This window comes from Acanthopagrus latus, chromosome 8, assembly GCF_904848185.1.
Source record: "Acanthopagrus latus isolate v.2019 chromosome 8, fAcaLat1.1, whole genome shotgun sequence".
Taxonomy (NCBI): domain Eukaryota; kingdom Metazoa; phylum Chordata; class Actinopteri; order Spariformes; family Sparidae; genus Acanthopagrus; species Acanthopagrus latus.
In genome coordinates this window covers 11024309-11040271 of record NC_051046.1, presented here as the reverse complement: position 1 = coordinate 11040271, position 15963 = coordinate 11024309, and the positions used below count along the sequence as shown (strand labels likewise).

The 15963-nt window shown below is 43.1% G+C and overlaps 1 protein-coding gene across 9 annotated transcripts in view; it reads left to right on the top strand.

Annotated features, from left to right (window-relative positions):
- Positions 1–15963, top strand: part of megf11 (multiple EGF-like-domains 11) — a 76107-nt gene that overhangs the window by 47829 nt on the left and 12315 nt on the right. For all 9 annotated transcript variants that reach the window (XR_005076668.1, XR_005076667.1, XM_037108279.1 and 6 more), the window contains 8 exons: positions 2391–2637; positions 2775–2895; positions 4339–4475; positions 7129–7341; positions 7826–8000; positions 12415–12535; positions 13716–13879; positions 13964–14066. Coding sequence is in view for 7 of the 9 variants with exons in the window: in XM_037108279.1 (XP_036964174.1) it covers positions 2391–2637; positions 2775–2895; positions 4339–4475; positions 7129–7341; positions 7826–8000; positions 12415–12535; positions 13716–13879; positions 13964–14066 (1281 nt within the window). In the remaining 2 variants the exon portion in view is untranslated. The remainder of the gene's footprint in view (positions 1–2390; positions 2638–2774; positions 2896–4338; positions 4476–7128; positions 7342–7825; positions 8001–12414; positions 12536–13715; positions 13880–13963; positions 14067–15963) is intronic.

Below are 15963 nucleotides of genomic sequence, written 5' to 3'. Positions count from 1 at the left end.
AGCTCTGTTAGTCTAAGTTCCCTAAAGACCCAGATAGACTGTGGAGACCAAAAAAACTAATAAAAAAGACAGTGAAAATGTTGCTTAAGGTGAGCAAAAAACAACTCAAAATAAATGCTGATGATGTTCATGTCAATAAAGAGTCACGTTTGCTAACACAGCAGCTAGCTACACAACTTTGCGAATTGGATACACTGTAATGACTGTGTACCTGTTAGCTTGTTGGAGGTTAAAATCGTATCAAGCCGGAAGAGAAAATCTTAGCTGCAAGCAGAACAGCTCAGCACAGCCTATCTTGAAGATTTTTTGCCAGTGTCCCAGCATAAAAGCACCAGGGCAGAATCGATCTATTGACGCAGGTATGTCCGACTCCACCATGTTAGGTGGCGATATGAACCGTTTAGCTAGTTGCTACTGGACATTCATTTGTTTGACCGATTACACGACATGTCTGGCAAGTTAGGAAGTGGCAAACAGGCTTTTCAGCGAACGGTGAAAAAATGCATGACATTTCGGTGCTGTACATTACATAATACATATTGTATTAATATAATCGCCTTCTTGTTTTGTTTTTCCCGGCTTCCCGCTACGGATTGATTCCATGGACAACATCTGGGTCCAATCATGTCAATTTACTGACTGCTCCTGAAACACAGCACCAGTAGTCCCGCCTTTAATTCACATACAGATCACCCTACATGGCCATGTCGCATATTTGCATAAGTTATGCTTAGCGGCCAGTTTAGCATGGACTAATAGATTTAATTTATCTGTTAGCAGTGCAGGGTCAGGCATGATTGACCTGACAGATCAGAGGTCAATGGGTATTCAGTGGGGAGAAATAAAATTGCCATATGTATCATGTTCAGTGATACACTCACAATCATGAGTCATGAGGGAATGTAAAAGTCCCTTTACAGTGCCACATTGTTTAGTTCAAGTCAGACAGTTAAAATAATTCAACAGGTGGGTGATACTGTTTATTTTTTTATTTTGTTTGTATAAACCTGTCCAGTACATTTAATGATAAATGGTTTTTCAGCGGTAAACTTGATTATCCAAACGTTCTGTAAAGCATCTGTGGTGTTTATCAGCTCTCAGTGCTGTGTTTCAGCCATAAGCTTTACTTTTACTCACTTGGGTTACAGTTTGACGAATGTTTTGAGAAGCTCATACTGACAGGAGATATGAATTTTGTTCTGCTGTGTTCCGGGCTCTATGTATTTATCTCAAAGAGGCTTTGCTTTGTGGTGAAACAGAGACTCCATGATCACACACACACACACACACACACACACACACACACACACACACACACACACACACACACACAGTCTTGGATTGATTTTCTGGTTCACGTCCATCCTGTGTGGAGTTTGCATGTTCTTCCTGTGTTTGTGTCCATCTCTCTGAATGTGAATGTGAATGTGACATGGTTAGCACTGTGATAAATAACAAACTGTGGAGGTTGTTCTGTAGATACACCCCTGTAATTCAGAGAGGGACTGAAGAAGGAAGATGACATTTAAAAGAGAGGGTTATTTTATTTTATGTGTTTTTTATTATTGTGAAAAATCCCATTAAAGAACCAAGACCAACATCTGGTTGAGTCAAGTCTATACCGTTTGACTTCTTTATCTCTGTGACTCTCAGCCAGTTTATTCCTACTTAAGATATATACTGGTTAATCATGCATACATGCTTTCTTTTTGTTTGCTCTTTTCAGTTCGCCATGCTAGAACAGCTGAGCAGTTTAGCTTCTTCAAGATAGGGGATTTTACTGTTTTTAGCTACAACACACAGACAGTTGTGCATTGCATGTGAGACAGACTCAAAATAAACTTCAGTGCCCACGTTCTTGGTAATGAAGGAACATGTTGCCAAATGCGACAGCGTGGCTCACTGATGTGTTTTTAATAGTTTTTGGACGACAACGAGGTGGTGTGGCACTGTTGAATGAGATGTATTAGGCCTTGGCTTCACTGACTTGTAGGATGAGTTGTGTTGAAGCTATTTGGGTTGATATTTTTAAGGTATTTGTTGACAGTAAAAAAAAAAAAAAGTATATGAATATCACAAGACTCATTCTTTAAGCTAAACATCACATTGTTGTTGAACTAATAGCAGATAAAGCCGAAGATGAATGTCAAGATTATTGAGCTTATGAATCACTGCGGCAAAGTTTTTCATGGTGTTCAGTAATTAGTTGTGTGGCGCTGCAGTTTCCAGGAACATTCACTCTCCGTGATGAACTATTACATTTAATGACCAATTTTTATTACGCTTGCGTTTATCTGACAAATTATTTCAGTTATTTTCAGGGATAAGTCCTGGTGCATATTCTTCTTTTGTTTCACTCTGTCTGATGCCACCTCTTTGTGTGCCTGCAGGCTGTGACAGTGACTTCTGGGGACCTCATTGCAGTAATCGGTGTCAGTGCCAGAATGGGGCCAAGTGCAACCCCATCACAGGTGCCTGTGTCTGCACTGATGGGTACCAGGGATGGCGTTGTGAGGAGACCTGTGAGCGCGGTTACTATGGCAAGGCATGCCAACTACCCTGCCAGTGTCTCAATGGTGCCACCTGCAACCCCGAGACTGGAGAGTGCATCTGTGCCCCGGGGTACTCAGGGGCTTTGTGAGTAACAGAATCACATTTAATCCTCCGCAGCTTTCTCTTTGGTGTCTGAACGTTCTTTGTTAATTCAAAGACCTGCAGGTGAACACAAGTTATGTGTCTGAGATTTTGACTCTTTGACTTGTGTGTGGTGACAGCTGTGGAGAACGCTGCCCCTCCGGCAGTCACGGGCCCCACTGTGAGCAGCGTTGCCCCTGTCAGAATGGAGGAACCTGCCACCACATCACAGGAGATTGTTCCTGCCCTTCCGGATGGACGGTAGGTCATTCAAGTAAAGGTGGGAAGGCATTGAGGATGAAAAAGGGGGTGAATATCATTCGTGTTCAGGAAAAAACATTTCCGATGTAGTCTCTGCAGCAGAGACTGACATGTTGAGACTCTGATCAATATGCTGTGTTCAATTATAAATGAGAATGTGGGATTCTCTACTCCCTGCAGGGGAAAAAAGGTTGTGCAAGCTTTCTCAAACCCCTGTTCTCAAAGTAGTGTCAAGTGAACATGACCCCCCACAGTCAATAATATGAAGTGGTACTTTAGGGATGCCGCCGTGTCCTAGTGCTTTAAGGCACTGTTCCATTTGATTACAGCTCCACCTTTGTCGCATGTCCTCCTTGCTCTCTCCCCACATGTCTGTCTCTGAGAAATCCCTTTTTTTTTTTTTTTAATAAGGATTGAATTATTGTTGAAGAACTGCCCCTTTAATTTTTGCCATGCCCTTATATCGGGTTTGGGTAATATGGATGAAATCTTCGTTTTATATACCATGATATGAAATCTAAAAAGTACAATAATTGCCTCCAAAATGCAGTGGAGTGGAAGTATAAAGTAGGTCAAAAGGGAAATACTCAACTTAAATACAAGCACAAGCAAGAGTGGTAGCCTAGTACTTGTAGAGTACTTGAGTAAATCACAATGGATATTGCCCTGTAAAGCCTTCCTAATTATAGATTTGCAACACTGCCTGCAATAACCTTTAACAGCCAGAGATTTTTAAGCAGGGTGACAGGTACTCCCAAAACTTTGCCCTTGTAGGCCAAAAACTAAATGTATTGGTGGACCATGGGCCAAAAGCAAACACCTGTTGCATTGAATTGTTAAGATCCAAAATGGTGTTAGGAGCCCAAGTTCCCTTAATTGAATGACATCTGGAGTGTCACTCTGCCCTCTGTGCTCATGTTATACCAGTAATTCATAATTAGGGATCCTACATAATTAACAAGCATCGTTGAATCCAACAAAATAAAACAAAATAGTTTCTAAGATTTTACATTCTTACTTTTCTTACAGTAGGCCCCTCTTTGGAAAGTCCTGCTTAAAGGGACAGTTACCACAATATAAACAATTTGATGAAATCTCTGAGGCAATTTAATATTCAGTCATGGTCTATATACTGTCCAACAATACTTTATATCTAGTACAGTCAATACACAACAATGGTTTAACCAGAATGAGATATACTTGCATTGGTGTCCACGTTAATATAATAATAAGCACTGAGTCAGTAATCAGTTTAAGTTTAGGTTATTTCTTTCCTGTAATTCTTTTGTTTATGTTCTAATTAGGAGAAGGTTAGGCACAGAAACAGATGAAACATAAAGAGGAGGCCTAAAGTGTCCAGAGTTTTGTCTTGGGTATTTGAGTCCTGTGAGGTGAGCTTGTGATCAATGTATCTCATGGTTCTTTGCTGGCTGTTTTTCAAAGGGTTCAGTCTGTGCCCAGCCATGCCCTCTTGGCAAGCATGGCATCAACTGCAGCAAGGATTGTTCCTGTCGAAACGGCGGGCTGTGCGACCACGTCACGGGGCAGTGCCAGTGCACAGCTGGCTTCAGTGGACGCAGGTATGCAGCAGATGGACTGGCTAAGTTATTTTGTGCAAACTCCTTTTTGTGAAGAACTCCATGCAAACTTTTGTACTCCTGCTACTTTGAAAATAGGTCAGATAATGGCATGATTTATTGATATTAGCATCGAATGCAAAGGGATTAAACATTCACTCATTGACCTATTCTCTTTGTTGACATCCAAATGAGGCACAAACCTGGCTGTTCTTTTAAAGGAGAAAGGAAATATAAGAATAATCCCATGCTCAGGAGGAATAAGCATTTATAAATGCCCATTAGTCCATTTGAAGGTGGATTGGAAGCTTTTAATACGGGTGTTTATGTTTAATTAATCTTGTGCTTCATGCTGGCCAGCAAGGTTTCATGTCTTCAGCCTTCATCCTCCTCCACTCCCAGTCTGTCCATTGATCTCACCATGGGCTACATGTTGTTTGGATTCTGCTCATTAATTATAAGTAATGGGCTTATATTAAGGTCTCATTGAAATCCACAGATCTTTTTAGTTCCCCATGCCTGCCAGAGCAGCCCAGAGCAGCCTGGGTTTATTAGTTCAGCTAAAGCAATTGTCTCTTGGATGGAAACACTTCCTCGACAAGACCTTTCCTTTACTTTATTATTTTGCAAAATTGCCCTCATTCATTTTGTCAGTGGCAGGTGAATTAACCTGCCAGGAATAATCTCAGATTGTGCTAGCCCCCACCCTCTGCTGTCTAGTATAATAATACCATTGTCCCCTGATAAAACTAAAGCCAGGGTAATTTAAACATGAAACATAACTCGCCCATTTTATAATGTAATTGAGCTATTTGTAATAGCTTTGTTAGACCCTTGAGATTGATACTCCTCCAGGATTGTATAGTTAAGTCAGTATATTTAAGTGAAAAAAAATCCATTTTCTAAACTACTTAAGTGCTTCATGTGGAGGAACTAATTTCCAATTCTGATATCTGTGGTTGATGACAATTAAATCCTGTCCTGAGATCCTGGGGTCAAGTCTGCAGGCTGCAGGAGGTCTGAGGGCTGCTTGAGGGCCTGTCTGTCATGTACTCAATGAAATTTCACCATGTCAGGCTTAGATGTATGACAGTATCTTCAAATCAAATGTTCATTATCTCGATGATGAAATATAAACTAGACTAGACCAGATGATTAATGAGACAATCAAGATTATTAGGATTTTTACTACATCACAGTAGACACAGAAGATTTTCACTCAAAAATGAAATTTAGAAAATGCTTTGGCAAACTTTGCATCATACAAAATCAAGGTCGTCAAGATCCTAAGTGCTCGGGTGAGTCAGAACAGTACTTGACTGAGAACAGTTACTGAAAGCATGAGAGTTTCAGTTTGCACGACACATCCAAAATGGATTTAGTATTTTCAGTTTGAGTGGTAATAATATGCAAGCAGTGAAGAGCTGTCCACACCAGGAAAGATAACTGTAACTCACACTATATCTGTAACGACAACGACAGTGGGGAAGGATATCTCTGGGATTCAGAGCGATTTGATGGCTGATAAAAAAAAACAGCAGCCAATCAAAATCAGTTATCTGGAATTTTGGGACATTTTGTTACAGTTAAATATTTCAGCAGTGCTAAATACTGGTTTCCAACCATCCAGCCGTCTTCTCTATGTTATCTAAAGAACTAAAGGACATAGGAAGCACTTTTTAAGATGGTCTACCCTCAAAACTCAGTCTTGGTTGTTAATACAACTAATGAAATGTGTATATAACATAATATTAGGCAGCAGATTGCAGGAAAAAAATGTCATTTTACCAGAGACTTTTACCTACTGCCATAAAGTCTGTGATGTTGATGGTGTTCCTGAAGGTTGTTATGTCTTCGCTGCCGTCCTCTCAGCTGATTGCCAGGATGACTGATGTTGACACATACAAAAGTATGAATAACATTTGTCCACAAAAGAGGACAACTCTATGCCTCTCACTTATGAAAAATGTCGCCTTCTTCATCATCTTCTGGAATTCTTTCTGTTTCTCTGTATAAGGTACAGAAGTAACAGGTCATCAATATCCATTTTTCTAAGCCGTCGACGAGGCTGGAGTGCACAGCTCACGATTGGTGTGGCTGTTTACAGAACTTTGTCATCATCAGTGTGGACGCTCACATTGTTATCATCATAGTTATTCTTATAGCTAGTGTCCTGTGGTGATGAAAGAGGCAATAACTCATGTAAAATACAATTAACACTAGCCTTCCATTATTTACGTTAATAATGTTGAATGTGCACCTTTTATTCAGTCACCCGATTAGTGATTGTTCAAGTACTTGTATGTTATTTTATTGATTCATTGTTAAGTGTACATAATGACATATTCGGAGTCCAAGTTGATGACCAACAGTTTAAAAAACAAATACTTTAAATAACATTTATGACAGTATGAGTAAAGCTTCAGATTTGAGAGACACACTTCCGAGATATTAAGAATTTTGCTCGACCTGTCATCTACTTTGCTTTCCCGTCGATCGACTAATTGATTAATTGGCGACTGTTCTCTTCTCAGTCGAGCTGCTTTGACCTCTTTAATATTTAAATTTCGTACTTCCACTCTTCACTCTTATTCGTCTCACTGTACTTGACATTTTTTAAGCACCAGTTTAAACGAAAGTGTAATGTGTCCTGCAGGTGTCAGGACGACTGTCCTGTGGGCAGCTTTGGTCCGCAGTGTAACCAGAGGTGTGAGTGTCAGAATGGAGCCAAGTGTCACCATATCAATGGAGCCTGCCTGTGTGAGACGGGCTTTAAAGGCCCTAATTGCCAGGAGAGATTCTGTCCCCCGGGCCTCTACGGCCTTATCTGTGACAAGTACTGCCCTTGTAATACCACCAACACCGTGAGGTAAGTGAGACATCAGTCCAGCGCCACGCATAGATTCCCTCAGACCTAAAGCAAAGCCCCCTTCAGCTCCATATGAATAAAGAGTTCTCCAACCCAATTTTGTTTCATCTCACTTCTACGCCAGCACTCATTCTGAAATCTGGACACCTCTTTGCCATGTCATCCAGTTAGCTTTTAATCGTGACCTTTGCTTCATTCATAATTTCTCAGCAGCATTCATAGTTAATGCAATGTTAATGCTCTGATTCCGGCTGGAGTTGGGCGCCGACCGTAGAAGTCATTACAGAACGAAGGAGAAAAGGGACACCTCATCTATCTGAAACAAGCACGTAGACACATAGATGGATGAATTGCTGTTGGCGCAGACTTCACACTTTGACCCTGCTCACGAATGAAATGTTGATACTCTCAGAGCTGAAACTTCTCCTGACTCTTTTTTTTTTTTCCTGTTGTTGTCCCATCTTTCTTTCTCATTATGTTGTAGCTGCCACCCGCTCTCTGGTGAATGCACCTGCTCCGTGGGATGGACAGGGCTTTACTGTAATGAGACCTGCCCGCCTGGATACTATGGAGAGGGATGCATGCTGCTTTGCAGCTGCACCAATGGAGCTGACTGCCATCCTGTCTCAGGCGCCTGTATATGTGCCCCGGGGTTCACGGTGAGTACCCTCACTGCTATTTGAAGTCAGTGGTAGTGTTTTATTGTTATTTGAGACATCATGTTTTTTTTTTTTTGTTATTTATTTTATTCTTATCTGACCTTTACTTGAGGTGTATATCTTATTTTGGTTAGAGCCAACATGCCCAACACTCACACAATTATGTTATACAAGCCAGCAAAGAGTCAACATCCACTCACTGACAGAGAGAAAAGAAAAAGAGAAAGAATTATGGAACAATTACACTTTAAAAAAAAAAACACATTAAATGTCTGATTTTAGAAAAATAATAATTAATTCATGAACATGTCGCCACTTTGCTCTCTGTTTTAATTTAATCACTACCATAATTACAGCATGTCAGCTTGTAATTACGGTTACATTGGTTGCATTAATCGTTCACAAATAGATTGATTGTCATTGTAACCTTGTTATCTTTGTTAAATCTGTAGCGTCGTTAAATAATGATGACAAAAAGGAGAAGCATGCAAGGGTATCTGTATCGTGTCTTAAGTATAATTCGCACCACATGCTGTGAAGTAGTTCATCCCTCCAGCATTTACTTGTGAAGGTTGTTGCTTTGATTTATGTTTCATGTTATTTGTGGCTGTAGTAAAAAATGTTTGCGTCAGTGTGGTCGTAATGTTCTGGAAGTGGTCCCAGTATTACTTTAGAAGCTTTTTGTACACAGGCAGGCAGAAGCAAGGTGAGGCATTTTATTATTGCCTTATAACGGATGTGCTCTCTTGCGCCACAAGAAATTCCCTGCTAAATGATTCATTCTCCAGCCTTTTGCAGACATTGATAATCAGTTGTGTGCATTTTACAAATACGCTTGATTTGCTGTAACTTGCAGCGTCGGAGAGAGAAGTTGAGAGCGAGCTTAGATCTCTATTCCGAGACCAATTGGGAGATGATTGAATCTTTGACCTACCTATGTACTTTTCCATTTTTGTAGTTTTTGTGCAACCATATTGTCCCTTTTACAACTGTCAAATTAGTCGGGCAAGTTCAATCAGTTTTCCCATTGTATTTCTTGTCTTGCAATTTGAAGTTACAGAGCAACACGGGCTGAGAGGGTACATTTCTGCCAACATTACATTTCAGTGGAAATTGCCTGTGTCTTACAGCGGGCCACTGTGGTGAATTGAGCTACCGAGCGGGGCCGCAGACTGTGTCTTAATTTGCTCCACCTGTTCTCTTTGGCGGCTGCTGGGAAGGGCTGCCAGATCCATTAAACAGACCTAGAGGGCAGGAGCTGGATAGAAAAGGAGGCAGTCAGATGGGAACAGACACAGCTCATATGGAGGACTGGTGTGTTTGTGTGTGTTTGTGCGGGTGTGTTGAATAGAGAAGGGGGGGTGAGTGTTCGTGGTGGTTTTCTGATACTATTAACAAAACGGCTGCTGTGCACACAGACACAGGTAGCGATCGTGGCTCTCACCTTCGAGTGTGTAACTTTTGGTCACATGCGTTGCACATCACCGTTATCACTAAGTGGGGCTTTCAAAATGAGGTTTATGACGGCGTTGATTGCTGGTGAAGTCACTTCCCCGTGGGACAGCTGATAGGACTAAGCCTCCCTGCTGCATCTTTGTTCTGGAGTCCCATCGGGGGGCAAACCAAGCAAAGTGTTGGAGCAGACTGAGCTCCTGCACGCTTGATTTAGCTCTAGTAATTGGACATGCTCTTTTTGACTGGGACAAAGTGATTACATGTTACCTATTCAGGCATTGTCCCTCACAATCGGCAGCTCGTACTCACAGCGACATTTCTGCCCCGGTCGCACAGATTCTGTTGACACTGTCGTATCAGAAATATGAATGTATTAGATATGGATTCCAGTCTGCCTTTGTGGGTGGTGAAAACAAATCATTTTCCTATCTCTCAGGGCTTTCTAGCCTCATCAAAAGGTTCAGGGGTTCATTTTCTGTCTTGCTGCATGAATTTCAAATTGCAGTCACTCATCCAGCAGTTAGATGAACTGTTAAGGAGTGAGACTGATTGGTAATTAGTGGTGCCATTTGCATCTAGTCTCAATGGGTTCCCGGCTGATCAATGTTGTGTCAGCAAGAGGCTTTCTGGAAAAAAATGCTCTCCAATTACATTAAGATACTAATAGGTATGAATTTAGTGCCTTGGCCAAGGACGACCTGGCTGCCTCTCAGCGACGCAGGTCTAGTCTCTGCCTCTGGCTGTGTAGTTATGTAAGGTCCTGCTGCTCTCGTGCTATGGACTGACAGCCCGTGTATTAATAATGATTCTCCACATACAGACTTCTATCCTTCGCAGCTCAGAAGGAATATGAATCAGTCAACTAATGAGAGAGCTGCCTTTCCCCTCTTGAGAGCAGACCAACCACCAGTCTCTGCGCCACAAGGGTGAAACCAAGTGGAATCCAACGCAGCCATGGATGCAGCAAAATCCATGTGGTCATTTGTGGCTGCATGACGTTTTATCCATGAGTCCAGTCACCAGTAAATTGCCTGTGCTCTGAAGACAGGATGAGGCTCCCCACCCCTCCAGCCCCCCCTCAGACTGGTCGAACTTCTCCCCGCTCATAACAACTGTAACTGAACTGCTATTGTTAGCAGTTTGGAAGCTGTCATTTCCAGTAGAACAAAGGTTATTGCAGCCGATTGATAAAAATTTCATTCACAGACAGCCGCTTTTATGTGGTGCACGGGGAGGAGAGATGTTTTAAGATGTGTGTTCTGCCCCTGGCGTCCACTGGCACATCTCCTCATGCCTCCTGTTTAAACTGAGTTCAAAATGATAATGAGAGCAGTGAGCAGCCAGCAGTCCCTCAGTCCTCTGGTGAGCCACTCAGGACTCCTCTGGGCCACTAATTGGAACTCTAAATCATTGTGTCACCTGTCACTCAAGGCAGGGTTTGGGAAGGAGGGTGTGTGAATCCATAGACTGGCTGTGATCTCTAGCTTAGGGAGGGACGAGACTAGTGGAGGTGGGTTGTGCCCGGCTTTTAAAGCAGAGAAATTCAAATGACAGCAAGCTGCAGAGGACGGGGAAGGAGTACTCCATGTCCTTTATCAGATAGTTAGCTCTGATGCAGTGGTAAGAAGCATAAAGCCTGTGCCAGCATGGCTGCCGATCTCCCATTGGTGTGCTCATTAATTGCAGGGAATAAACTGAGTGTGTGCTGCAGTCTGCCAGGGATGTCTCTGGGATCCTGACGTTTCTCTCTGCATCCAGTTTGCCACAAAGTTAATTTGTTTGGGTTTTGCATTAACCGCATTTTCTCCCCCATTCGCTTTTGTCTTTGTATTGTCATTCTCAGTAACGCCAACCCCCACTGTTGGCCTGAGGAGGGTGTAGATAGCCATGTGCTTCCTCCGATTCATATGGTGTCACCAGCTGCTTCAGCAAATAACTCCACCTGAAGGTTTACGATATTCTCCTCAGATCTCGACTAACAGTCGCTGATTTGGAGACAGGGACAGGATCCTTAAACACTGCATGCTTTTCATTATGCTAACTATGGAAATTAGTGTTCCCCCTCCACCATTACCAAAGATCTTCCAATCCTTTAAATGCACCTCGAGGAGCAAGGAGTTAGGAGGCTTCTGGAGTGTGTCCTTGCTTCCCTCACTTGTCTCTCTTCCTTGCATCTCTCACTCTCTCACACCCTTGCAAGTTAAGATGCGACAAAGAGACGTGAGTGAGGATGGTTAGGGGACACGCTCGCATAATGAAAAGCACCCACTGTCAGTTGTGTCCTTTGGGAAGCAGGGACAAAATGGAGTAACACCAGCCTTCGTGGTGGTGGGCAGAACTTTTGAGCACTGCATCACTGCACCCTGGAATTGAATCGCCCCTGGTGGTCCCACTCACTAGTCCCTGCATCACCTCACAGCCTACAGCTTCGTATGAACATGTGACCTAAAACTAGTTGAACAGAAGGGCAGATTTTGCTAGTATCTTGATTGGAAACGGATTGGGGGAGGGCCTCTGACTTGGAGTACTGCCAGCCTCTCCTCTGATGAAAGTGAAGACCCCCCATGAGACGAACCTAAAGGGAGAGAGCGACGGAGAGACGGGGTGGAGCAGGGTTGCGAAAAGCGAAGCGTGGCTGGGAGTACGCGCTGTCAGAATATATAGAGTGCATAATTGGAACTGGGAGGCGAAAGCTTGGAAGGATCAAGTGTGGTCCTTCCTCTTGAACTTCAGTTACCATCATGAATCCATTCAATTTTACAGTTGCTTTGCTCCTCGTTCTATACACAGACACAGCCCGTCAGGTCTAAATAAACAGTTCAGTAAGCCGAGGGGAAGTGCAGCGAATATTCACTGTCTTTCTCCTCAGACTATATTATTCCTCTTTTTGGTCTGCCAGAGTCAGCATTTATTGCCATGCTGATTCTTGCCTCATGACTTTGCATTATCTCTCCCTCAGGGTGAGGACTGTGCTACAGTGTGTCCTCCTGGTCTATACGGGCCGGGCTGCATGTCCACCTGCTCCTGCCATAATCACGCATCCTGCTCTCCAGTCGACGGCTCCTGCATCTGCAGGGAAGGTACCGTATACTGTATAATAACACAACTGACTCGTCGTGTGGTTCAGAGCACTTCTTATCAAGATATGCTTCACTGACGCTACTGTACCTTTTATGATGTGACAAGTCAGATTCTTACATGGGCACTTGAACATGTACAAAGTGTACTTTTTAAAATCCACTTGCAGTCTGTACTTGAGAATGAGAGACAAAAAACTGAAAGTAAGATGTTTTTCATATAAATTACTGCATGACACACAACTGATAGATGAGCTATGCCCTCTATGTATTCTCTGCTTGCCATGTTCAGTTTTCCTTTTTATTAATTGTACAAGATATAAACTATCCTTGATTGGTGCCACGAAGGTTTCAGATGTTTCCATGGTAACCATAAATTATCCTTCGGCAGCTAAAGGGACTAAAGCGACACTCATCAAACGTGTCGATTGCACTGCCATAAGTCAGGCTTCAGAGTCTTCAGTCATGCCAGCAACTCTGTTTGTGCGAGGAGCTTAATGCTAGCACATAATAGTTGTGTGTAAGCACGATGAAATAAGCTAAGTGGTGTGGTAATGAGTCCGGAAACCATGAAATAAGTTAGCAGTTTCGCACTTCCATTGTCTGAAAGTCACTGGAGTTTTTGAATGGGTTTTCGGTTAAATGCCTGAAATAGGGTTATAGATATTTGTATTTCTACAAAATAAAATACATTATTAAATGTCTCCCAATTGGATTATAAATATGTGTTTTTAAAAAAGGTGGTTGCTAACAAGTGGCTAAATGAGACTACAGAAGTCATCAGAGGCATTAGACGTTATTACAACAAACACAAAGACTCATCTACTCACCAGTCTGCCTTTATGTGGTGGTGCAGTGGTTAGGACTGTTGCCTCACAGCAAGGAGGTCTTGGTCTTGAATCCAGCTGCCCTTTTGTGCAAGTTGAGGTTTAAGTTATAGATTTCCTCGGAGCACTCCAGTTTCTCCCCCCAACGAAACATGCACAAATAAGTTATTCCTCCAAAGGCACTGGTTCAGATCTGGAATTGGTCCTATACCAGTGTCACTATGTTGTACGCTGTCTGATATGAAATTTAAAAAAAAGATTCTTTCTATCCTTCTTCTTCCTTTACAGGCGGATCTTAGTTGCAAACTATTCTAACTTTGAAGCTTGCAGATTGATCAATTTATATCTTACCCCAGGCTGGCAGGGTGTGGATTGCTCCATCCTCTGCTCCAGCGGAACGTGGGGTCTGGGCTGTAATCAGACGTGCTTATGTGCCAACGGAGCCGCATGTGACCCTGTAGACGGCATCTGCACATGTTCTCCTGGGTGGAGGGGAGAGCACTGCGATGAGTCCTGCCCTGTAAGTCTCAGAAAAGAAAAGGGCTGTACAGAACACGTATGGTGTCTCACTGTGTCCATAACAGCGTGTCTCTATCATTGTCAGGATGGCACCTATGGGTTGGAGTGTCGTGAGCGCTGTGACTGTAGCCATGCTGATGGCTGTGATCCAGTGAGCGGCTACTGTCGCTGCTACCCCGGCTGGACGGGTCAGTACTGCTTTAATAATCAGAGCAGGCTGAATCAACCTCTGAGACTTAAACTGTAGATTTTTCCCCATCTGTTGAAAAATCAAAGACATCAGATGTTAGTCTGAAAATATGCTGGGGCGTTCATGTTTGTGTTTTACAGTATGTTTACAGCATGTCTAAGCAGTGTTTTGTCAATGAAACGTTCAATTTGTTTTGCCACTGAGTCGGCGGGGTGTGTGAATGAGAACATTTTGTGTGTAAATTAAATCTCTTGGCTGACACACCGTGTGCCGGTATGCACGCATGCTTATATTTCATCCATCATTGGTTATAAGCAATGTCTGAAGGGACTCATGAGATAAATATCTGTAGACAGAATCAAATCAATGGCCCAGCGCACTCTCTAGTATGATATATTGTTTGAGTTATGTTAATTATTTAAAGTCCCAAGTTGCTGTGAGATCTGACTGAACCTACACTACTACCATATTTTTCCAGGGCGGGATTCGCTAGTTGCTATATGGGTGTATGATTGAACTCTGATCCCCTCTGGAACCGAGTTTCAGTTGTACGCGAACATGTTGTTTCTTGTCATTTCAAACATTTGCTTACAGGGAAAGAGGTGGAGGTAGGGAAGTGTGAATGTCACAGCAAGGGTGAGGATCATTATGCTCAAAAAACGAAGCGCCGCATCTGAATGTCAAATACAGGGGGCTAGCCGAGGACCTGGTCTCTGAGCCTGGGTGGAGAGGTGCAGTCGGGGAGGGAATAGATTCAGCAGGAAAGGTCAAGCCTGTGAGCTCTCAGCAGCCCACTCCATTCAGCCTCCTGAGCTTAGGGCATTTATTCTGGGAAACAATGTGGGTTTTATTATCTGCAAGAACGGAGGCGGCAAAACGGGTCTCTCATGCTCTGAATCCTGTACGGGCTGGGACCATCTGTCAGGCTTAATTGAGTCACCGGGGTGCAGAGCTGGGGGCAACACGCAGCCCAGTGGGCCGGACAAACACACATACATACATACATACTTGAGGATTTTCAATGGGCTCTCTGAAGGAAGGAGCTCCCTGAGAGAGGAGGCTGCGGGATTCGTCACAGGACTAAGTCAGGGATGGAATAAAGTGGCTATTTACAGGAACACTCGAACTGTTTTTTGGCTGCGAACGCTGTCATAGCATAGCATAGCATAGAATTGATATCGCATCCTACTTTGCTGTCAACTTGCCGTTTGTTTTATTGTGGGTTTTTTGCGCAATCTGTCAAGCCACTTGACTCCAAGAGTGGGTGCGTATAAGCAGCAAAGTTGTCTAGGACCTGCACCGCTGTTGCTGAACTGTCGTAAGCCTGACATCAGCCAACAAGGGTTTAAAAAGAGAGCCCCAACTAGATAGTTCATGCCGAAGCTTCATGCTAGTCCATGTTAAATAGGACTTCACCTCTTATTTCTGAAGAGACTGTGTGTCATAGAGCAGGTAGTGTCGGCGTGTGTGTACATGCACTGAAAGAGAGACGTTTGCTTTGCTTTGCTCGCTCTGTACAAATTGGATAGTGGGACCTCTGGCACTTCTCTGCGAAAAGCCTCCTTTGAAGAGACTTCAGTTCTGGCTTCTCTCACTCTTTCTTCTTCTCCCTCACTAGGCATCTAAAGCCCCTCTGTTTGCCACCATTAGACTGAAAAGTGTGATGCTCTGCCCGCATTCATTTTCTGACAGTAAAGGCAGTCACAGTTTTTTTTCTGCCTGGCCCAGCAGAACCTCAAACACACTTGCACAAGCCTTGCCCTCCTTTTGATGTCCATGGCTGGGCTTCTGACTAAATCACTGCTACCATGCCCCCTCCTCATCAGCACTAACATTTCCTCTCCTTTACTCCTCCATTGCAGCCCTAAGGCGCCCTGGTTACTGTATAACATTAG